This window comes from Lepidochelys olivacea, assembly GCF_965140295.1.
Source record: "Lepidochelys olivacea isolate rLepOli2 genome assembly, chromosome: 6".
Lineage (NCBI taxonomy): Eukaryota > Metazoa > Chordata > Testudines > Cheloniidae > Lepidochelys > Lepidochelys olivacea.
The window spans coordinates 89,471,253-89,495,337 of NC_140416.1; the positions used below are offsets into that span (position 1 = coordinate 89,471,253).

The following is a 24,085-nucleotide window of genomic DNA, read 5'->3' on the forward strand; positions in this document are numbered from 1 at the left end:
CACAGTCCACAGGAACAACAGAAGAACACTAAGAAAGCCATGAGATTTTTGAGTAGTTTAATAATGATTTTAATTCTGTTCTTAGCAGGGAAAATACTAACCAGCTCTCTCTTTGTTTCTTCTTTTTCAGCGAGAGATGAAAATGTGGCCACCTTCCGTGGCTCAGAGTACCTTTGCTACGACCTGTCCCAGAACCCCATCCAGAGCAGTAGTGACGAGATCACCCTCTCCTTCAAGACGTGGCAACGTAACGGGCTCATCCTCCACACGGGCAAGTCAGCTGATTACGTCAACCTGGCTCTGAAAGACGGCGCGGTCTCCTTGGTCATTAACCTGGGGTCCGGGGCCTTCGAGGCCATTGTGGAGCCTGTCAATGGCAAATTCAATGACAACGCTTGGCATGACGTTAAAGTGACGCGCAACCTGCGGCAGGTAATGGTGAAGGAGTGAGAACGCCAGGAAGGCTTCTCTCTAGTGTTATCTGGGCAGACATGGGGGCAGGTGATACAGAAATAGGGATGCTCGGTGAAGTACATCAAAGTGTTTTTACCCTCCCAGATGTCTCTCAGTTATCCAATGGACAATGAAATACCAGTAGTCAGTGGGAATGTAGCCCAGTTGTGATATCTCCATTTCCACTTATTAATTTTTGTCTATTTTTCCCCAGTTTGATTTAATAATAAAACTTGTGACTTGACTTTACTTTCATCTCCCTTTTTCTTTTCTCTTTTTTCTTTCTTTCTTTTATTATGTCCTTAATTACATTTCAATCTTATCAGTAATATTCTTGTTGCATTTAAATACTGTGGGAACAGAGTGGTTTTTTCCACAGCTAAGTGTTTAGTCCCCCACCCTTCGTCGTCTTTATGTTTTGTTAATTGATTTAACCATTGCCATGATGTCATAAATCTAATTCTTAAAGTGTTTGTTTCTTCCTTTACTTTTTTCTTTTCTGTGTGTGTGTGTGTGTGTGGTTATTTTAACTTTGTAGCTTGGGAGTTAATTGGCTGGAGTCTTTCCGAATCTCTGTTTCTCTGTTCTTTTTTATTTTATTTTTTTCTGTTCTGTGATCTGTTTTATTGCTTGTGTCTCTGCTGATGAGACTCTTCTGTTGGCTGTGAGGACTGGAGAAATGGAAGGACCAAAAAAGAAAACAAAGAGAAAAACCACAAACGCGCCACTTTGGAATGGCTTTATCTGATTCTTGTCACTGTAACTTTACAACTCTTCCTGTCACTTTTTTAAGCGGACAGCTCTGTCAGGTGATGTCTTCATAGTCAGCTAGCCTTAAAATATTAAAAGCTCACTCATGAAATCTAAATGTGTGTATAAATAGATAAGATAAAATTAAATAACATTGCTTTGGAAGCTGGTGAATAGATCAAGTCACTTAGGCCCATCCACTGCATGACAAATGAGGTTTACATTATGGATATAAACTGTTTAGTGTCTTATTGATTGGTAAACACTGTGTAAACAGCTTGCAAACTGAGATTTTAAATCAGTTTACATAAATAGTGTGATCTGTCCATTTGCTTGTTAATGTGAATGTTTACACAAATCCTCATGGTGTTATTCTGGTTTATATAACTTTACTGGCTGAGAAAGCGGCCTTTTTGGAACATTTACACTAGCTAGGATAACAATGTATATGGGATAACCATCCTCTTGCTTCAGGTCATAAACCAGTGAGAGCCTGATATCAGGAAGAATCTTCACCCATTGGTGTGTTAGTGCATAATTGCCCATTATGGGGATTTTACACCTTCTTTTGAAATATCCACTGTTGGAAACAGACTAGAGAGAGATGTTCTAATACATTACGGCAATTGCCATGTTTCTACAATATCCAAGATGCCGTGTTTTTACATATTCGACATGTCTGTGTGTAAACTGGAGGATTATATTCAATCAGGCCAAATTCTGTTCTAAATTACATGCGACAGCAGGGTTATCACTGAAGTCAAAATTTGTCTAGTTCTACTATTTCACATGCAGTTATAAATTTAATTTCTTATGCAGTGGATAGGCCTTAATGATCCTGTTTCATTAAAATACTCCCATCGGTCCAGTAGAGGGAGATACAGCAACTGTCTGAGGGCTGTCAGTCTGGAATGGTCTGAATATATTACTTTATTTATTGGTTCCATTTTATTTATTTTTAGATGTTTTCAGAATGGATGCTCTCTGAATATCTTTTTCTGGTTTATAGGCCATTTTAGCTAATGGTACTTTTTATTTTTCTGGGAAATCAGTTTTCAACGTCAAAGAGCAGCCAGAGCAAAATGTATCCTTGCTGCTTGCCAGAGCTGGTTTAGATCTTGAGGAAGTGGTGATGGAGAGGGTTGGCAGTTGGAATTATAAATGGGACTCTCTCTCTTTAAAAAATACCTCTCTAGCTGATATCTTTTATTTTCTGAGTACACAGTTGAATACGAATAACACTAGGTCTTTTTGGCATGGGTTAGAGCAGCAGCATGTTCTCGTCACTGAAGGAAAACAGGTGAGGCAGCACCTGGCATTTTACATTATACTCTATACATCCTGTTTTGTCTGTTCACAACATTATTGTTTGGTCCTGAATTCTGAGAGGATCCTGCTTGATTGCCTAGTAGCTGGGATGGTATAGCAGGGCTGTTTCATTCTTTTTCAAACCACCAAGGAGACCAAACTCTTAAAAAAAACAAAAAACCAAACCAAAAAAACCACAGTGCAGAGGTGATTAAAGGCCCAGTCATGCAAAGTGCTGAGTGCTCTTAATTTCTATTGACTGCACTGGGAATTGAGGACTCCTAGAATCTGTCTGGACTGCAGAATAAACACAATTCAACAACGGAATGATTTATAATTCATTAATATCTGCCATGAGGGATAGAGAGGTATTATCACATTCAAGGTGCAGGGGCTAGAATTGGTTATGGCCGCTATACACCTTCATCATACCATGGTCTTATCCCATAATAAAACAGAGAAGGAGTGCCTTGTGGTAAAAGCATTGGAGTAGGACTTAGGGGATCTGAGTTCTGTTCCTGATTTTGCCACCGATTTCCTGGGCATGTCACCTTCTTTCTCTTTCCTTCAATTTCCGCATCTGTAAAAGACAGCAATAATAATACTTACCCATCACATAGGTGGGTTGTGAGTCTTAATTCACTGATATGTATGAAGTGATTTAAGATCTTCTGATGGAAGGTGATATAAAGGACATAGTATATATTTTTACATGCAATATATCATCTGCTCTCCATCACCTCCAGAGTATATATGTGCACAGAAGAATAGTATAGTATCGGTTTTAGTATAGAGAAGACTGGTGGAAGAGCCTTTGCTGGTTCTGAACCATTCCCATAGTTACAGCCCTGCTAGAGAAAAGGGACACAGAAGAGTTACTCTGGGCCCTTAGATTTTATAAGAAACTCCATTGCCTCCTCATTTTTGACTGAAAATATTTACATTGGGGGGAAATACATTTTCCAGAAAGCAAATAAAGTTATTTTTTTCAAATGAGACTTAGGAAAAATCTAATAATATAATCCACATCTTAAATTATGCCATTTTTAACATAATTTTTTGACCATGTTCCTGGAAATTAGATCAGAATTTTCGACATATGTGGGAGGCTTTGCCCAATACTTTTGGTTGGTCGTTACATGTTTTGTAACTAAGGTATGACAGTATCAAGTCCTTTGTTTTCTTAGATCAAGCAACTAATGCAGTAGTTAATCTCTTCAGAGAGAGGGACAGATCGTGAACTCAGAATTTCCCTTGAGCTAATGTCAATGTAAAACTTTTTATTTATCTTCTTTCTATTATAGTTAACACAGATCTCTGGTTTTGTCTTTTGGGAAATGTGTAGCAGGGACAGGATTGTAGCTATCTTTCACCAGCACTTTCAGAACATGCATGGGGGGAAGTGCAGTCTAGTGGTCAGAATGGAGACTGGGAGTCAGGATTCCTGGGTTTTATCTGCAGCTCTGTCATTGAGTCACTGTGTGACCTTGGGCAAGTCACATTCCCTGTCTCTGCCTCAGTTTCCTCATCTGTAAAATGGAGATACTAATACTGCTCTGTCACACAGGTTGATATGAGGCTTCTTTGATGAAGGTTTCAAAGTAGTTTGAGATCCTTGGACAGAAGGCAATAAGTGCAAAGTATTATTATCATTCATTCTCTAAAACAAATAAAATGGAATTGGGACATAATTACATTGTGTTGCAATTCCATACAATTTCCTCCAAGCAAATCAGTCTCCAAGCAAATCAGCCTCCTAAATCAATCTAGGACTCTGAAAAATGTCCTGGAAGTCAGTAGCAGGAGGCAGGACAGCTCCCATTGTGTACATTTTTGGATCTGTTTTTGCCTGTTTGGATCAGAATGGAGCACTGGATCCTGGGCCATGAAGTCTCCACTGGCTGCACTGTGGCATTAACAACTAAGTTGGCCACACTGCAGAGATTCCACCACAGGGGCCTTGGGTTCCTTGGTTGTAAACACATGTACAGATAACCTACTTGGCTTCCACACGACTCTAGAGGACATTTTAAAACAACCCCAAGGTTCCGTTAAACCAACTGGGTTTTACTGATAACTGTGTGATCTGGTTCCCCTTAGCTTTATTTCATTACCAGTACTTAGTTGGGTAGTGGAGGCCAAGCCTGCAGCCTGAGACCGTTGTAGGATGGGGCCATCTAGTAATGGAGACGCAGTCTTAGAGACAACAAGAGACATGCTAAATGCCGTCAACCTTTTGCCCCTGCCACCTCAAATGTCTGACACAGGCAATTTCTTCATCAGTAAAATGGGTTTAACTCCTGCACCCCAGGTGACCCAGGTGAGCTACAAGTGGACATTGGCAATCCAACCACATGTGTTTTGTATGTCTTTCCTGAGAGTCATGAATTCACCTGTTCTAAAGAAATCTGCAAATAAAGGGACTGGAAGGACAGCCCCAGGGCTTTGGGCTCATCTTCAGCCAACAGCTTCCAGGCACGGGAGATTGTTCCTTGCTTAGGATAATTCCGCAATACTTGAGGGTAGCAGAGCTTAGAGGAGGGGCAGGGAAAGAAGGATGGGGGTGGCTGGGAGGAAATACTTTGTTGGGGTCTCTCTTGAAGGGAGTGGACGGTGTGTGTATCTGTGGGGAGGAAGGGGTTGTTGGTGGGGAATACACCCTGATGGGCTTTTGAAAAGTAAGTATTGCGCAATTTTAAATTTAATCCAGTTCTGGATGAGAGGTGCTAAAATATGTATGGGAGGCAGGGAGAGTAGGCAGTTCCCTTCCTCTTTACAATCTACAAGGCATGGTTTCCCATAGAGTCCTGGTCATATTGTCCTCTCTTTCACTCTGTGTGTGTCAGGCGCCCCACGCCTTTTTTTGAAAGACTAACACTAGACCATTCATGCAATGTGTCATTTTTACTAACCAACTAATGTACTAACACCCTAACGACTCATCTTTGCTTTTAGTTATTTTAATTAACAATCGTTCTGTTCACGATTTTTTAATTTCCTTTCTTCCCCCTTTTCCGCAAAGCACTCAGGCATTGGACACGCTATGGTAAACAAACTACATTGTCTGGTAGATATCATTCTTATTGTCTCTTTTTTTGGGTTTGCCGTGTGTTACCCGCCTTTTCCTCCCTTTACTCCCCTTTTCCCCCCCACCTTTATATTTACTTCCTCTTTTGATTTTCTTTTGATTTCACTGTGAACACTTTTTTTTTCCTCTTTATTTTTTAAAATATTTTCTTTAAGAAAAAACAAAACAACAAAAACAAACACAACTGTTCTGGAAATGGGGTTTGGTAATTTCTTTCGTTGGTTTCTTCACTTCCCTTTTTGTTTTTCACTCTGATGATTTTTTTCTCTCTTTTGCTTTTTAGTTTAGCTTTCTTTCTTTCTCTCTTTTTTTGTTTGTTTTGCTTTTGACTCTCTGAAGGTTTTTAGCTCAGAACCATTGCAGGGCCTCTAGTTTGTGTGGTGAAGGCTCTCTTTTTCTCTCATCCTTTTGTTGTCGCAACGGCTGTTGTAGGCAAATTGGCAAGAGCTGTCCTCTTTCTTCCCACTTCTCCCTATCGCTCTCTTTCTCTCTCTGACTTTCCACCTGCCATGGCCGAAAGGAGCTCAGCCGGTTGTTTGTTTCACTACACATTCTGCATGGCATGTCCACGTCTGGTGACTGTCCCTCTCCTATTGGCCTCTATCTTTTTTCCTCCATATCCCCTTCTAACCACTAACAAACCCTTCTAACCTTTAAACAAAATTCACATCACTTTCACTTCCTCCTTTCCCTCCTCCCACTCCGTTCCCCCTTCACCCTCCATGTGTTTTGGGGGTTGGGATTTTTGAGGTCTTTTTTGTTTTGTTTATGATTATCTTGTTTTCTGTTTGGTTTTCATTTTTAATGGTTGCATGCAAGTGTGAAATAGATTTTCTTTCTCTCTCTCTTTCTCTCTTTATTTACGGGCTCCAGATCTTATTGGCATGGGCCTGTCGAAGTGCGGTGTGTGCACGCTTTGCATTTTCTCTCTTTCTCTTCTCTGCTCCTCTCACACTTGCTGGTGTGTGGTTGATTTTATTTTATTAGTTTTTGTTAATTTCTTCCTTTCATATTATTAGTATGGTTATGATTCAGCCAGCGCTTTTAAAATTTAATTTGTTCCTTTCTTTGATTTTGCGGTGGTGGGTGGTAGGCGTGTGTCTCCTTAGGTCCATGGCATGCACATCCATAATGTATTGAAAGTGAGATCCTTTCCCTCCATCCCTCCCCGAATGCATGATTGTCAGTGTGCCGTGAGCAAATAAAAAATAAAATAAAAAAACCAAAAATATCAACTTTGACTTCAGTAGTGTTTTTTACTAATGACTGAATAATAGCTAAGTAACTAACTAACAATAATCATTAATATAAATACTAATTAATCATAAAATCAGCTAAGACAAACAATCTCTTCTGAGGACAGTTCCATTTTCTAGCCTGATTTAGTGGAGAGCCTCTTGACGGATGGAACGCCTGCTTGGCTTGGGAGCACTAAGGTAACAAAACAGGGGTGAATAGAAGCTGGAGTGCTTCTGTCGTGGGCAAAGCAGACCAGAAAATGGAACTTGGCTGCACTAAAAAACCAAACCTCACCAAAACATTAATAAAAGTGATATAAAACATAGGGGAGGCGACTTGCCCTTCTCAGAACTGTAAGGTCATTGCTGGGAATTTTTTTCTTTGTCCATTATATCCCTTGAACAGGTGACAATATCTGTGGATGGAATCCTCACTACCACGGGCTACACACAAGAGGATTACACCATGCTGGGTTCAGATGACTTCTTCTATGTAGGAGGGAGCCCAAGTACAGCAGATTTACCTGGATCACCGGTCAGCAACAACTTCATGGGCTGCCTCAAAGAGGTAATTTTCTTCTTTGACAATTGCTTTTTGGTTCTTGTTCCCCCCAAATGTTCTTTTTCCTGCCCTTTGTTACACCCTGAATGTCTCTCTGAGGTTCTGAATCTTACCCTGACACTGCAACAGTTCTGTGATCACATACACAGACAAACATGGCTGTCAGCCAGACACAAGGCATTAGCAACAGAACCCTGGATCTTGGGTTCTAAAAACCAGGCCTCTGTTGCTTGAGCTACAGAAAGATTTCCAGTAGCTATCTGTGTCACTAAGGCAGTTATTTTCTGTAGGTTGTCAGCCACTTGAGAGCAGTGGTAAACACTTGTGGACATTGGGATAATATTCAGAAAAATAAGGCAAATGGCCTTCCATTGCTAACTAGCATTTTCTGTGGTGAAAAAAGAAAATCACAGTCATCAGAAAATTCAATGTCTTGTTAAGTGACTAGACTTCACACAGGAGTAGGACTAGGAGTCGTAAAAAAAAAAGAGTAAAGTGACAGTAATAAGAAATAAAGACATACAATGTTACAGGTAAAATAGGATGACTGGTGCTTTTGTCACTCTCGTGGTGATCATTAAAAAATCAGCACTTGCCAGCAGTCTTCTACCCATGGGATCTGAACATGTGCAGTTATTTCTCTATGCTTGGAATAGGAATTGCTGCAGTCATTCCAGTACCCTGTGGTAACTGTTGGTATATGTTGACTTTTTAATAGAAAGCATTGTAAAAGGCCTTCCTGCTGATGGTTTCTTGACCCTGTGTATCAATGTGCATGTCACTTTGTTGCAGGCTGTCTGCTAAAAGACATAGATTTTGAACCAACTGCCCTAGACCACTTCTTAGAGAGTTCATAATAAGGATTGCTGGTAACCAGGGTCCTTGTGCTACTGTGCAATGTGAAGTGTTGTGGGCGGATTTCTTGTATTCTTGCTGTAGTATGTCTGATTTTGTTTTCCGCCAGAGGTGCCATTGAGCCCTCTGTCTTTGAACATTACAAGTATCAGCAGATCTGATCAAAGGAGAGGCAGTGGTGGGTTTTCTTGCAGAAATCATGTAACTGGCCATGTTAGGTCACATGCTCTTCTGTAATTGCCTAACAACTCTGCCATCTCACAAAAGGGCCACATGCAGTGTCAGACAGGCTATTCTCAAGAAGTTTTATGTTGTCATAAGCGTGTTGGGCTCTGAATGATGCCCCTCAAGGTGTTGGAACTGCTGTCTGCCTTAATCTTCTCAATCAGGAGATGTGCATTGGTTGTTGGAAAGAGGGATCTGGTCTGGATTAAATCTTATACAGAACATGAAAGTGCCCCAGCTGCACGAGAATGTAATCTGTCTGTGGCAGGCATCACATCTTTGTCTTTACTAGAAAGAGCCTAGGGCCTGATTTTCATAGGTACAGAGTGCCATACCTCCAACTGAAGTCAATGGGAGTTACCATTGCTTAACACCTCTGAACATCAGGATTGTAACTTACTTGTGGGTGCTGTAAAGATAACAGTAATAACAGCAGAAGAGTTCTGTAGTGGGGCGGCTGCTCCACTCCAAGGTAAAAGGGATTGAGACCAGCTGAGGGAGGCTGGTGAGGAGCTGACCACAGGTGTGGCCAGCTCAATTAGGGCCCAGCTGGCCCTGATAAGAGGGCTGGGGGCTACAAGCAGAGAGGAGTCTCTCCAGCCTTGGAGGGAGAAGGCTCTAGCTGCCTGGGAGAAAAGGGTACTTGAAGCAGAGCAGAGCAGGGCTGGGGAAAGGCAAGAGGAGCTGGGGAGCTCCAGCCTGGAAACTCCCCAGGCTGAGGCCTTTTTCAAGGCCTAAAGAGGTGCTGGGGCTGCAGAGGTGTAGTCTGGGGATAGGTAAAGGCAGCTGGCCCAAGCCCCTTGCCGATGGTGTGTGGCCATTACAGTCTGCAGTTTGCCCCAGTGAGAGGGGGCTCAATGATGACTGGCATTAGTTACTGAGGCAAGGTAGGTATAGGGGGCGGGGGTTCCCTGGAGAGGGGAAACCGTGTGTGCAGTGGGCAGAACCTCAAGGGAAAAGGGTACTGGAGTCGGGGAGAGAGACAGGGCCTGAGGCAGGTGAGACACCGGCCAGAGGGAGGCGCTCCCAGGCTGGAAAGAGCTAATTCCCAGATGACCAGCAGGAGGTGCCGCACCAGTGAGTCTTCGCTGTGCTACAAGTTCATCTCTGAACTTTCATTCGGGCAGAGAAAGTAATGACAAGAAAATCCCCAGTAACTTTATTAGTATGTATATGGTTATTTGTGTTTTGGTAGTACACACAATGTGCTTCCCATACACACACATGAAAACAGCACCTGTCTCGTTAAGAAGATGAGCAACCTAATGGGGGTGGAAAAGAAAGGGAAAGCAGACAATCAGTATAGAAATGTTTGTAACTCCCATTCTACTAGGTAGGGTGACCATATTTCCCCTAGGGTGATGGCCGGGACAAGGCTTAAAAAAGGGACTGTCCTGGCCAAAACTGTCCTGCTCACCCTACTACTAGGCAGCGATAGCAGATATGTATGATCAGCCTGGACTTACAGGTTGGGTTGGTTTCGACTTATAGTCTGTTTCGTGGCAACTTGGTCTAATGGTGAACACAGTAATGCCTCTAGCACTCCTGAAGATGTGTGCACACAAGGTATGTCACCCTAACTCTAAGGGCATTTCAATATCTGCTGTGTTCTAAGGAGAACAGGAATCAGCCAGAATACAAACAGTAAAAATTTCTACAGCAGGGCGTTAGAGGGAAAAACTTATTCGGGAACACATGGGAAAAGGGAGTCCTCTATAAAATAAGTAGCTTTACCAGTTAACACCTCTCATATTCCCAGCCAGCCATGTGTCATCATTGGTCCTACTAGGACATACACACACAACTGAAAGTTGTAAGCAGTGCTGTAGCCATGTTGGTCCCAGGGTATTGGAGAGACTTCTGTTGGTGAAAGAGACAAGCTTCTGAGCTACACAGAGCTCTTCAGGTCTGGGAAAGATACTCCAAGTGTCACAGTTAAATACAAGGTGGAATAGATAGTTTAGCATAGTTAGCACATATTCTAAGGGACCACTCAATGTGGAGTGGAGAAGTGTTAATATAGCTTTGAAACTTTACTATGCAGCAGAAAAAAGCTAACTCTAACCCAGCACCCTTTCCCCATTTCCCCTGCCGCACTCCTTGCCCTCGCCCACCACTGACACTCACCATTGTACAGGAAACAGGATGGTGGCCATGCAGGGTGCTCAGCACACATAGAAGGGGAAGAAAACTGGCACGAGGACCCAGGAGGTGGTGTCCAGCTGCAGAGGCAAGGAGCTGGAGCAGCCACCCTCCCTCACCCAGCAGAAGTGGCTCTGTCTCACAGCCTCGCCTCCTCCCGACCCAGCTTGCAGGGAGAGGGGCTGAGCAAGGTGGAAATGTGCCAGGGGTGGGGGAGGTGCAGCGTGATAATTACAGAGCACCCCTACCCCACCCTCCTGGCAGGCTGAGCAGAGCAAGCTCTGGGCTCACAGAAATCAGGGGTGGGGCACTGGCACATGATCCTGCATGACCCCCCCACTCATTGTCTCTGTTTTTGGTGGGGGGGGCGGGGTAATGCTCTGCCTACCTACCCAAACTATGCCCATGTGTGCGGTTGACCGGTCAGTTTGTAACTCTGGTGTTTGTATCTCTGAGTTTCTATTGTACCTATGCTAAGAAATCTGTTTCACCTTGTATTTAACTATGACACTTGGAGTATCTTTTCCAGACCTGAAGAGCTCTGTGTAGCTCAAAAGCTTGTCTCTCTCACCAATAGAAGTTGGTCCAGTAAAAGATATTACCTCACCCACCATGCCTCTCTACAGTTCTGAAAGTTCTACTTTTCTTCAGCTCCAGTGCTGGTAGATAGGTTTGACAGTAAATGGCAGCTAATGGCTAAAAAGCAGTCTTAAATAATTGCACGGCTCCAGACCAAATGACACAGCAAGCTAAGTGCATCCTAGAAACACACAGTCTAACACAGACAGCCTGTCTGAAGTTCAGGCTTTCTGAGCTCTGCGTAAAGCAAAATCCAGTTCCTAAGCTTTCCTTCCCACAGGATTCTCCAGAGGCGCTGACTTTCTAGTGTGCCAGGGGGTGCTCGAATCCCTGGCTGTACCCTAGGCTCTACCCCCACTCCACCCCTTCCCCCTAAGCCTCCCCACCCTACCTCTTCCTTTCCCCACTACTTCCCTGCCCCACCTCTTCCCACCCCGTTCTGCCCCCTCTCCCGAGTGTCCCCCCCCTCACTCCTCCTTACCCCCCCCCCACCCCAGTACCTCCTGTACACTGCAAAACAGTTGATCCAAGGCGGGTGGCAAGCACTATGGGGGAGGGGGAGAAACTGATGGGGAGGGGCTGCTGGTGGGTGCTCAGCACCCACCATTTTTTTCCCAAGGAGTACTTAGCACCCATGGAGTCGGTGCCTATGTGATTCTCTGAACCTAAATAACATTGGGTACCACCAAAGTGCTGATGCGGGCGAGTTTGAGTGTTAAGGAACAGGGACATGCCGGTCAGGTCGCAGCAGGCAGTCTACTTTGCCTCCCCACAGGAGTGGGAAGGTGCTCTTTGAGGAGTGGATTGTTCTCTCTCAGTATATCAGGCAATGCTTCCATGGACTGAAAAAGTGGATCAGAGTCAAGTACAAGGCAGTTTTTGATGTGGAACCCTTCACCGAGCTTTGTTTTGTCTTCTTTCCCTTGCCAAGGGAGAGAGAACTGACTGAAGGGCCTGCAGAATGACAGTGAGGGGCTGCAGAGAAGAAAGAACTCTTCTTGCTCTGTCCCCCTTCCCCCACACTGCTGAAAGGGAGGAGCAACAGGCTACAAAAAAGCAAATGTTTCCCCTTTCAGAGAACACAGTGGCTGGGGCAGAGTGCTCCTTTCCCCTGGATAAGTACCTACAATGCAATACCTCTCTGAGGAGCAAGAAATTCCCAGAGATGCAGGGGGGCTACACCGTGATAGTTACTGGATCGTAAACACCACCCGTCAGCCCAGCCAGGCTTCATGCTAATCCCTTGTAGGTGTTGCAGCAGAGGTCTCCATCCCGCTCTCCCTGTGCCCTACCATGGGCAGCTTATTGAGAGGCTGAATCTCCCAAGGAAACAAGATGACTTAAATGGGAAGTGGGGGTGAGGCACTCTGCATATGCTCTTAATCTCTAGAGTCAGCTAGGTTGCTTCTGCCATATAGTCTATTTGTGGTTAGAGCATCTCATCCCCGCTTCGGGTCAGATAGCAGATCATGGAGACCATAACGCTGTGTGGGGGTAGAGTGCCTCATTCTCCCTGTCTGTGGCTGGGAAGGGCTTTCACATGGAGCGGTGACTGGTGGTGAGATGAGGGAAGTGCCCACAATGTGGGCAGCAGTAGCAGGGCTGGACCTGAATATGGCCTCTGTGACCCCAGTCCTCAGGTGGGTTGGAAACAGCACCCAGGGGGAAAGAGAGAGTCTCTGCTGAGGAAACCAGGCTGGGATGTCCATGATTAATGGAGTTAATGTGGCCTTTTTCTTGATTTGGTTAAGACAGAGCATTTCCCATACTCACCATAGCATCTGGGCTTCTCTCATCCCCTTCTCTAATGGCTGCTGTGGCTCTGACTGGAGGAGTCCCATCAGGTTGTCAGCAGTATCTTCTAAATCATTAACCTAAGTGTTGAACTTAAGTTTTTATTTTTCTATTCAGTTTCACAAGAACTTAAAGGCACCCAAATGTCTACTAAACTATTGTTACTGATTTCTATAGACTACCTATCACTGTAGTAGAGCAACTGATACTGGAATGCGGGAGCAGGAGTGCAAAAGAAAAACAACTTCTTAAACTGAAAATAAAAGCAAATATGCAAACAAAGTGTGCATATGCATCAAATATGTAAATTGAGGTATTGCATTATTTGCATAAAATCAAGTTTTCTGGATTTTCAGCCTTAACAGATATGAGTGAGTCTTCAAGTGGTGTTATCAGAAGGAGAGGGTAGTGACCTTACAGGTCAGTTCAAGGGGGATGTTCCAGACATAAGGAGTTTTGTGAAAAAAGGTACAGAGGCAGATGTGGAAGAACTGGACAAAGCTGGCCGTACTGGCAGAATGGAGGGTGCAATGGGGTTGATGTAATAAGAGATGATGAATAGACAAGTAGGGAGAAGAAGAACTGTGAAGGGCCCTGAAGTTGAGGAAAAGAAGCTTGAACTTTATATGGTGAAAAAAGGAAAGCCATTGGTGGCATTCAAAGAGGTTGGTGATATGGTCAGAGGAGGAAGGGCAAGGAAGAAGATGGAAACAACCATGTTTTGAACAGATTGGAAAGGCATGAGGTGGACATCAGGAAGGCTGGAGGAGGAGAGTGCAATAATCACAATGGGAGATGAAGAGAGCCTGGGTGAGAATTTTAGCCATGGTGGCAAAAAGGAAAGGTTGGCTTTTAAATTTTCTTACTCTAACCTCTTATAACCAGGGAAGGGAAAATAGTGGAAGACTCTGTGGATTCCATTAGGGATCCTTCATGCAGATCTAATTTACTTGGGGGTTTAAGGGGGTGCATATATACTACAGAAACAAATAGTATAGAAAACCGTAAGACAGGATAGCTGGTTGACAATGGAAAACACAATTTCATGAACTCTAACTTTGTTTCCATCAAAATTCTATCAAAAAGCTGAATTTTGGAAAATTTTGATAGAAACAGTCACATTTGGATATGGGTATGATGTTGTGGGGGAAGGGAGAAATACTTTGCAGAGGCAAAAATACTTCCAGGCTGCACTAGTCATACTGTACCTCTTCTGGCTGTGATGGGATGTATCTGTGGAATGTGACTGAGAGAGACTCAAAGGAACTCAGCACACCTCTCTCTGTTATACAGGCACTGGGAGCCAGATTTTTAAGAGGCTGTGCATGTGCTTAGTTTTTGTGTTCATAGCCATGATGCTGCATGCAAATCAGGTCTTTTTGCAGGCACAGGGTCATTTGTGTTAGTGAGGGCAGGGCTTCTGTTTGAGTTGGACTTTTCGGGCAGAGTATGGGTTGAGGAGGAAGAAAAATGAAAGGCTTGGGGACACAGATAGAAAGAGAAGGCCTGAAGACATCGGTATAAAGAGAAGGCTGGGAGTTGGTGGGTGGGGAGAGGGACAGAAGCAGAAGACCTAGGGCAGGGGTGGCCAACCTGAGCCTGAGAAGGAGCCAGAATTTACCAATGTACATTGCCAAAGAGCCACAGTAATACGTCAACAGCCCCCCATCCGCTCCCCCAGCTCCCAGTGCCTCCCACCCACCAGCAGCCCCACCGATCAGCACCTCCCCGTACCTCCCGATCAGCTGTTTCGTGGCACACGGGGCGGGGAGGAGCGAGGGCATGGCAGGCTCGGGGCTGGGGTGGGAAAGGGGGGGCAGGGCCTGTGACAGAGCCAGGGGTTGAGCCATGAGCACCCCCTGGCACATTGGAAAGTTGGCGCCTGTAACTCCAGCCCTGGAGTCAGTGCTTATACAAGGAGCTGCATATTAACTTCTGAAGAGCCGCACTTGGCTCTGGAGCCACAGGTTGGCCACCCCTGGCCTAGAGACAGAAGAAGTCAGCCTGAGGATGAAGAGGACGAAGGGAGAATGTTGCTAGGATCATGGGATGCTATCCACAGCAGGAAAGCCAGACAGCTGGAAAGCATGTGGGAGCCCAAGTCCCAGAGCAGCAGTTTAACAGCACCCCAAGAATCCATAAGTGGAGATGAGACAGAATTCCTTAGCTGGTGAAATTTCGTTTGCGCTCTGCGGAGGTGCTTAGGACATGAATAGCATTAATTGCACATAAACATTGGTCTGACACCGCTGCTCTGTTGCATCTAGATTGGTCTGTTTGTTTGTTTGTTTTTGTAATTGATTTTAAATGTAAGTGGGTTTAATGTTCAAAAAAGAAAGTGAAGGGCTAGCAGTACTGGACAGAGGCAGGCATAGCATGGGCACAAGATGTGTATGACTCCTCATCCTAGAGACATGCCTTTTTCTTAATTTGTTACATCCCTTGTTGTTGCTGTCCAGAACAGGCACACAGCTCTGATGCTTCTAATCTGTGAGTTGCAGCTCTTCCTGTTGTTCTGAGTCCTGGGCTCCACATAAAACTCTGCTGAAGCACCTCAATCTTGACCTGCAGCGCGGTTTGCTGTTCCAGTTCTGGGCCACCCTTGACGGTTCTACTGATGCACCTTATAGACTGTATGCTTTGTGAGACTGGCACTGTGTCATCTTGTGTGTTTGTACAGCACTCAGCACAATGAGGCTTCAATCCTGATTGGGACTTCTGGATACTGTGGCTATAGGAATAGTTAATATTAATAATAAATTGACCTTTAGCACATGATAAGGCAGAAATCTGCCAACTGTTTGGGCAAAAGAAGGTGTGGAGATAATTGGTAAGGAGAACTGAAAGGATTTCCAGAAGGGGTGGCTTTGAAGGAGAAGGTGGTGGTGGTTCTGGTGGAAAGAAGGGGCCGGACATAGTTGTTAAGAGTTGTTATCCATGGGAGAAGAACAGAGGGGCTGAGGTGAGCTCTGTTACTGGCATCTAAGGAGATGAAGCATGTGGGGAGAGAAGAATCACATGCTAAAATAATGCAATTCTAAGATTTTTGTTTGTTTGTTTGTTTTTTTGTGAGATATAGGAAAAGAAAATGATGTGTCTGAAGCCACATAAGTGACACGGAGGTGGGACCAGCATTAGAACTCAGAAATTTCTGGCTTCCAGTCTCACTACATCTGTATCTATATGATCTTATTCCTCTTTATTATCCTTTCTGTTGGGCTGCTTCTCTTTACCCTCCTCACTTCCCAAGCTCTAGCAAATTGGCTTTTCCTGGAATGGGAACATCCCGGTGAAAGTTTTGTTTCAGGAAATGCCAACTGAAAATGTCTGAGCCAGCCTGACATAAGTCTCCCTGGAACTGATGATTCTGGAGAATGTTTGCGGAGCATCTGTGAAATTCCTTTCTCTGTCCTGGTGCTCAATGATGGAGCAGATGGTAATACTTCTTTTGCATCCAAAGTCTGAGGGCTCTGAGTGGGACACATGGCAACCCTTTATCCAGGAGCACCTGCATTTAAAGCCTAATGAATAATTATTACTTAGCTCATCCATAGGGCTCTTCATCTGTAGAGCTCAAAGTTTGGGATTTTCAAAGAAGCCTAAGAGTATTAGCAGTGATATGACTTGGCAAGGTCACACGAGGTCAGTGGCGGAGCCAGGAATAGAATACAGGTCTCCTGACTCCTGCTCCAGGTCCCTACACACTGGGACTTACTGCTTCCCCACAGGCAGGACCTGTAACACAAATAATATGGAAGATGACTATGTAGTGCTTCAAGGCTTGTCTTCCTTTTGGATGATGGTAGCTGTTTCTGAAAGTCCCTACCTCTGACATCGCTGCCTCATTCCTGCCATCTTGAGAGGGTGAAAGACAGACATCAGAAAGCATAGGTGCAGGAATTAAGGGTGCCAGCCTTTTGCCTGGCTGCCTGCCCTGCACCCAGCTTTGCTGCCACCCTGCTCCTGTGGTCCCAGCTGCCGGCCCTCTCCCAGGGTTTGCTGATGCCCCGCGCCTGGGGCTTTGCTCCCGGTCTCAGCTGAGGGTGGTGGACGGGGTAAAGGGGCTGGCTTTCAGCACCCCCACTATTAAAAGAGTTCCAGCACCACTGTCAGAAAGTGTCACGCTGCGTGGGTGTGGATTACATCCACCATGCATTTTAATTGACCAGAGGAGGCACTATTGACTGGTGTCAAATGCCCTCTTCTCTCCTCTTTTTGGGGAGCATGCTAACTAAACTACATTTCAAACCCCTGTCATTTATATGGTATGTCTTACTGTCACCACCCACCCTCCACTAACCATCCTGTCTTCGAGATGTGTGTCCCTATGGGTGCTCCACTACCCACTCTCTTCCCTTCTGCTTCAGAGAGAAGGAACTGGGGGCAGTTGGACCGCATATCACTATATATACGTCCTGTTCACAGCATAAGAGGGGGAGGTACACATGTGTGGTCCAACAGGCACTGGTGATGAAGATCTCAGGTGCAGGGGGCTCTGCTGTACCTACAGGGGAGCACCCACAGGGACATACATCTTGAAGAACGTCAGTTACTGTACAGAGCGAGTAACCTCATCTGGAAACATTGGTTCTAATCTCAGCTCTGTCAAGTAACAGCACTGTGACCCAAAGCAAGTCACTTAACTTGCCCTGCCACAGTTTTTCCATTTGTAAATTGCTTTCAGATATAAAGTGCCATAATAATATTAAGGACCAGATGTTTAAAAAGGTATTTTGGTGTCTAAAGATGCAGATAGGAACCTACTTAGATTTTCAAATCACCTCTCCTGGGAGTTAGGTGCCTAACCTGCTGAGACCCTTTTGAAAGTCCCACTAACCATCTGTCTGCATCTTTAGGCATCTAAATACCTTTATACAAGCTGGCCCTAAGTGTTATTCTGAGGGTTTGCATATGCAAGGATGAATATGGTATAAATGCATAGAGAGAAACTTTATGTATCTAGTTGGGTCTGAATGAGTTTCTGAAACAAGAACGTGGAGAGTGGGTGGTGACAGACATACCATATAAATGACAGAGGTTTGAAATGTAGTCTAGTTAGCATCCTGCTGTTCTCCTCTATGAACAAATCTGGCAATAGTGTGCATACTTGTTTCACTCCTATGGTCATCCTGAATCATTCTGTGATCTTCTTGTCTGCTCTATCCACACTCCTCCAATTGCTGTAAATGTCTTGTATCTGCTTGATTAGTTTCTTGGGTTTGCCATACAGTGTCAAGACTTGCAATAACCCTTCCTGCCAAATGCTGTCAAAAGTCTGTTTGAGGTCTATAAAATTGTTATAATGGATTCAGTTGCGTTCTGTGCACTTCTCTGATATCTGTATTTATTCAGCTTGGGACTAGAAGCAGTAATGTCTGTAGCACTGAACGATGAAACAAGAGGAGTTATGTTATGTGGGGAAACAGTGAATAACCTTAGATTGCTGGACAGTATTGACTGCGTAGCATTGACCAGGGAAGATTTACAGACAATAACTGACAAGGACCAGGAGAGCAGCAAATTCAAACCGAAGATCAGTGTGAAAGCAAAAACTATAACAAATGGAAGACGAGGAGGTAAAGATGAAAGTTGGAGGCAAATAATTAGAACAAGTGGAAACATATGCATACCTTGGAAGAATAATATTGAGAAATGGGAATTGTGAGGATGACATTAAAAGAAGAATTAGAGTAGCTGCTACTGCTTTTGGAAAACTCTGAAAGATCTGGAAGGCTAAAGACATTTCAGTATAAACAAAAATCAGCATATGAGAGAATTGTCATGCAGATACTACTGTACAGGTCTGAATGCTCAAGTACAAGGAAATCTGACAATGGAAGATATGGGACTGGACATAGGCAGCCTGGCCTAACAGTCACACTGGGGCTGGTGTCCATAAGTCAAGGACAGCCACGAGGAGGTAGTCAGCAAGCAGGGAGCAGAATAATCACTACAGCTGGGATCAATAAGCAAGAGTCAGTGTCAGAGAACAGAGGTAGTACCGATGAAATAAAGAGGCAAGGGTCAGAGTCAGAGAGACTGAAGATCAGAAAGCAAGGTGTAGTCTGAAGTCACGGCAGGCCAGGCGTCTGTATAATTTCCCAGGCAACTTTCTGAGGCACCATCCAGGTTAAATAGTGTGCATGGGCCAATCAGAGGACTGCAGGGGTCTTTCACTCAACTCTTTGGGCGGTACTTCCTGCAACACCTAATCTCCACAGCGCTTCTTGGAGCTAGTTCTACAAGGTCTCTCAGTGGCACTGTGGGGCTGTCCCTGGCTCTGCAGCTCTGTGTTCTAGTCCTGTAGTTCCTTTATAGACCTTGCCTCCAGAAATGAAGTGGTTGAGAGACATACTCAGAATTTAGAACTGCAGAAAATAAAAAATGAAGAGAGAAGAAAACAGGACAAGAAATAACACTGTTACAGAAGATTCCAGTAAGACAGCTGTGATGGTTTAGACATGTCAAGAATGGACCTGAAAAGGATACCCTATGTGGCAATACGTACCAGAGAGCAAGGAACTAGACCTAAAGGAAAACAGGATGCATTAGATACACACAGTAAAGAATTACCTAGAACAAAAAGGATGAACAGAGCCCCAAAGCTGATATGATAGAAAGTGTTAGACTTTTTTTGGTCCTATTGTCACTGCTGAGCTGATGGGTGGGAATCAAAGAAGTAGTTCACCTGTTTGGGTGGTTGGGATTGCTGCTAGACTCAGACCAGACTGTGTCACTTAGATATCAAGCTTATTCTCTTCGTCTTGTGCTTTTTGCCCACTCTGCTATACTGGAAAGAACAGGAAGTCAAGGGTGAGATTTTTCCATGGTGGGATATTTACTGGTGCTCCCTATGACTGCCAGGTGTCAGGCTCAAGCACTGTTTGGAGAATACAGCTAGTCTCTCACACAGGAGTCAGGAGAATATGGTGTGTGTAATATTCCTCTACCATCCAAGAGCTTCAGAATAGTTGCACACAGAAGCAGCCTTCAAGAACAGGCCACCCTTTCTCTCCATCTTTGATGGAACAGAATTGTCTACACATGGTGTAGGGTCTAGATGGCTCCTCCTTCTAGCTCATGTGCAAGGGAGTCTAAGTACTGTCTTCTTGTAGCCTCCCACAGAGGCAGAAGAACGCCCAGTCTTTCCAGAGCTTCCTGATTATTGTTTACTCTCAGGTAGATAAATTTGGGGATGGAGCAGTTTGTCCAGCCATGAGGCCAACAGGCTTATCGTGTGAGCTAATGCTCACACACCACAAAGAGTGGATCATTGTGCCATATTCCCAGGTATGGGAGCCTCCTATGGATTTGAATCCTGGGGCTCTAAGAATCCTGCCTTAACCTACTGTTCCATGCTTAATTGGCAGCAAGAGCATTGGCTGTGGACTCCCCCTTCCTCCAGCCTGAAATACAGTGGGACTCCCACTCCTGGTGTGAGTCTGCACCTCAGAGACATGCTGTATGTGCTGATTTTAGGGAAGTGAGATCTTATCCAGCTGTGGAACTGCTGTAGGAGGAACATGTTCTCCTACCAGGAGCCAAAGCCTGTATTCACACTGGCATGTTTAGAAACTTTAAAGGCGAACAGAGAATATGGCCTATGCTTTGGGGTTACAGGAGCATTGTTTTTAGTTCAGATCAGAAGGCAGGAGGATATATAGCAACAATACCCCAGACGTCTTGACACATGTACATGCTCAAATCCTGCTCTTTTCAAACGACAAAGAAATTAAATCCGGATACTGAATAATGATGGATGCACATTGGAAAGTTCTAAGCTAACAATGCAGGAATGGCAGAACTTATGGAGGTTGCCATGGGAAAGATTCCGCCATATCTTACCTTTATCCACCCATGTGTGCACAAAGCTCAGCTGAACCTAATGCCCTCTGCTCTTAATTCCTCCTGCTCAGAGCAGCTTTTAAGAGCCCTCTGCTAATGGCTAATGAAGAAAGTAAGCATTCTCCTTTCTGCCTCGTTGCCTGGGAGTTCTTAGTTCCTAAGTTCAAGTGAGTATACTATTAAAGGAAATAATGGCAGGGGAATAAGAGAAATGGACTGAAATGGGCTTAAAAAAATCTAGGCCAAAAGTGAGGAAACTCCCAGTAATGAGGGGGGATCGGTTAGGCTACAGAATTGTCTCCCAAAGAAAGTGGGGAGACCCTGTTGTTTGCAGTACATACATGAGTATAAACCAAGTAGAGCAAAAAGTTCCAGGAAAAAGATAGACCCAGGTATGTCCAGTAGCCACTATAGGGCTTGGGGTACATAGGAATGAGGCCTGCCGGGGTGCCAACATCCTAATACGGGAAAGAGAGCTACACTTACTCCTATGGCATGCAGAGACCAGAAGCTCAGCATTCAGAGTACTGGTGAAGTGGAGCATGCAGAGTTTAATATTTCCTCTGATCCTGTGACGTAGTGTATGGGTACCAGATAGAGCTCTACCAATGATTAGGGGAGTTCCTCTCCTTCATGTACTTGGCTAGCTGCCCTAGCCTGTGGGATTAAAAGGGTCATTAGTGTTTTGGCATAGGGACCCATCCCTTAGAAAACTTTCCTTTGAAGGTTACCCTAGGTGAAGATGGTCATCCTCTTTCTAGATACGTTTGGAAATATCTGTAGACGTATACCAATGGGAAGGGTCATTGTTAGAATTTTTTTCCCGATGAGTTTAAAATGCCCTTTGTATAATTTCATACCAGTCTAATCTCAGGACCACAGGGGGTTCCTTTACCTTCTTGATAATTTTTCTTTCTTTTGTCTGATTTCTCTCCAGTTTGGTGATATCATTTTGATACCAGGGACATAGGACTGAACACCGTATTCTTGGTATGGTTTCACCTCAGCCATACATACTGAATAGGAAAGGAGGGTTTCTTCTCTGGCTGATGCAGTGCCTCTTAGTGTGCACCCCAAATCATTTTGTTTGGCTACCACATTGCATCACAATCTTGCCTCTAATTTCTTTCCTACTCTAATTCCTGGCTCTGTTTTGTCACTGCTACTTTCCAGGTCTCTCTCCCACTGAATATCTGTGGTTTGGATTGTTCTGTCCCTCAAATTGAATTAGTTGTGTTTACTCATGTCAAATCTCACTGTTCATATCTCTAGGTCCCTTGGTATTATTCATCTGTTCTTTTTGAGATTGTAGCACATCTTAAAGTAGTATCACTCCAGAGCTCTGTGGAGAATCTGCCTTGGAAACTGCAATATTATTGTGATTACATCTTTGTATTACTGTAGCACCCAGAAGCCCCAGTCAGATTGTGCTGGGCACTGTGCAGACATATGCGAAGATATGGCTCCTGTCCAGAAGAGCTTATATCTGGACTTTGCACCCTTTGAGCTGGAACCGCCCCCCCCCCCAGGAAAAGTAACTCTGAGAGATTAGTATTGTAATTAATTCATGGGGTCCTAGGAATTTCATGAGTGTAACTGTACTGCATATCATAGCCACTGGGGACTTCATGTCGGGTGGGGGGGGCACTCAGAGTCTTCTGCTTTGCATACACAGGTCTTTAGCGCTTAAGCTGAAGGAGAGCCTCAGTTAGCTGTTAGCAACATGGGGTCTGACACACAATTTAGCAGTCATACCTCCATCCAGTAGAGGGCAGTGATAGTGGGCAAAGGAGCAGTGGATGGGGTCCTTATGCCTGCCAAAGTCACAAGTTGGCATAGCATCTCTAGGGAGATTGTGGAGCATGGTACTAGTGACTATAACATTGCTACACCCTTAGACAAGGTGCAGCATTCATGTGCCTATGATCATACTCCCTCCGTGCTCCGACACTCTTCCTGTCAACCTTCAAGGTTCTGGCACAGCTCTAGTACCCCACTTGCTGCTAGGAAGCTCTGAGCCTGCAGGGCAGCACTTGGTCCCAGCAGCACCCCCTCACTGTAGTAATGCTAGAAAGGAGAAGGGGGAGAACTGCAGAATTAGGGTAGAGGTGGGAAAGAAGACTGGCATTTAAAATGGGGCTTGAGGTTGGCATAATTGAGCCCATTAAAACCATGCCTCCCTTTTTGATTATTAGCCATTTTAATTGGAATGGGTTTTGCATCCAGAGCGAGCCTCCGAACAGATGATTAATGGTTTAATCTGTAATAACTTTGTTTTATAGAACCCTGCTAGGAGTCAGCATCTGGTGAGCCAAGCTATTTAAAGCTGTGTTAATTCTGTTAATTGCTCTACGTTTATTCGGATTGCTGGCACCTGCGGGCTTTGGGATAATTGGGGGGAGGGGGAGTATATTCTCTCCCTCTCTCTCGCAGAGGAAAATAGAGAGGGCCATTTCCTCAGCTTGAAATGCTAACCTTGGCAGAATGTCCTGGCTGGAGCACTTGTCCTTGAGATTCCCACTTTCACCACAGCTGAAGGCAGTGAGATGCCAGGCGGAGATAGTATGCTGCCTTGGCTGGGACTGGAGTGAAGCAGACATCCTGCTTTTGCATGCACTCCCCATCATCAGGCGGCAGTAGCAGCAGGGAATGGAGGGAGTGATTTTAAAAGGTTGATCAGGTCATCCCTGTTCTGCTACACTTCTCAGCTGGCTGCCAATGTTCATTTTCCACTCTGAGAAATGCTTTGGTAGGTTTCAAGCCCAGAACTCAGCAACCCAGAGCAGATGTGTGGAAAAGTTTGCTGCTCATTTTTGAACGTTGATCAGGGTAAATCTTCCAGAGTGGGAAAGAGAATTTGTGGTGACTAAAGTTCCCTGTGAAATGCATGGAAATGGTTAGATTTTCAATGAGATCTTTTGGTGTAATATGGAGAAATCTTGAGGTTTTACGCTGGCCTGGACAAAGCCCTGGAGAGCACACTGTAGAGAACAATCCTGACCCTAGGGCCTGAGTAGGAAGTTGAAGCTCTTTTCCATCTCTGGTTTCTGTGCTTTGAGGGGAGACTCACTTAAATGGAACAGCTACTGGTAAGCTTTCACAGAGATTTCCAGCTGAGACCAGCTCACCATGGCTCCTACCAGGATAGCTGAGAGTAGAGGCTAGGGCTACCATTTTGACAGCTGGGTGAATCAAGGCCTACACGTAAGGTTTCCTGTTCAGGGCCTGTCTGTGGTGACATACACA

At 44.7% G+C, this 24,085-nt stretch overlaps 1 protein-coding gene across 1 annotated transcript in view; it reads left to right on the forward strand.

The window, feature by feature from the left end:
- The window catches only part of NRXN3 (neurexin 3), a 1,403,073-nt gene that overhangs the window by 392,277 nt on the left and 986,711 nt on the right, over positions 1-24,085 (forward strand). The window contains exons 5-6 of the mRNA XM_084630166.1: positions 131-432; positions 7,244-7,405. Of these exons, the coding sequence (XP_084486292.1) occupies positions 131-432; positions 7,244-7,405 (464 nt within the window). The remainder of the gene's footprint in view (positions 1-130; positions 433-7,243; positions 7,406-24,085) is intronic.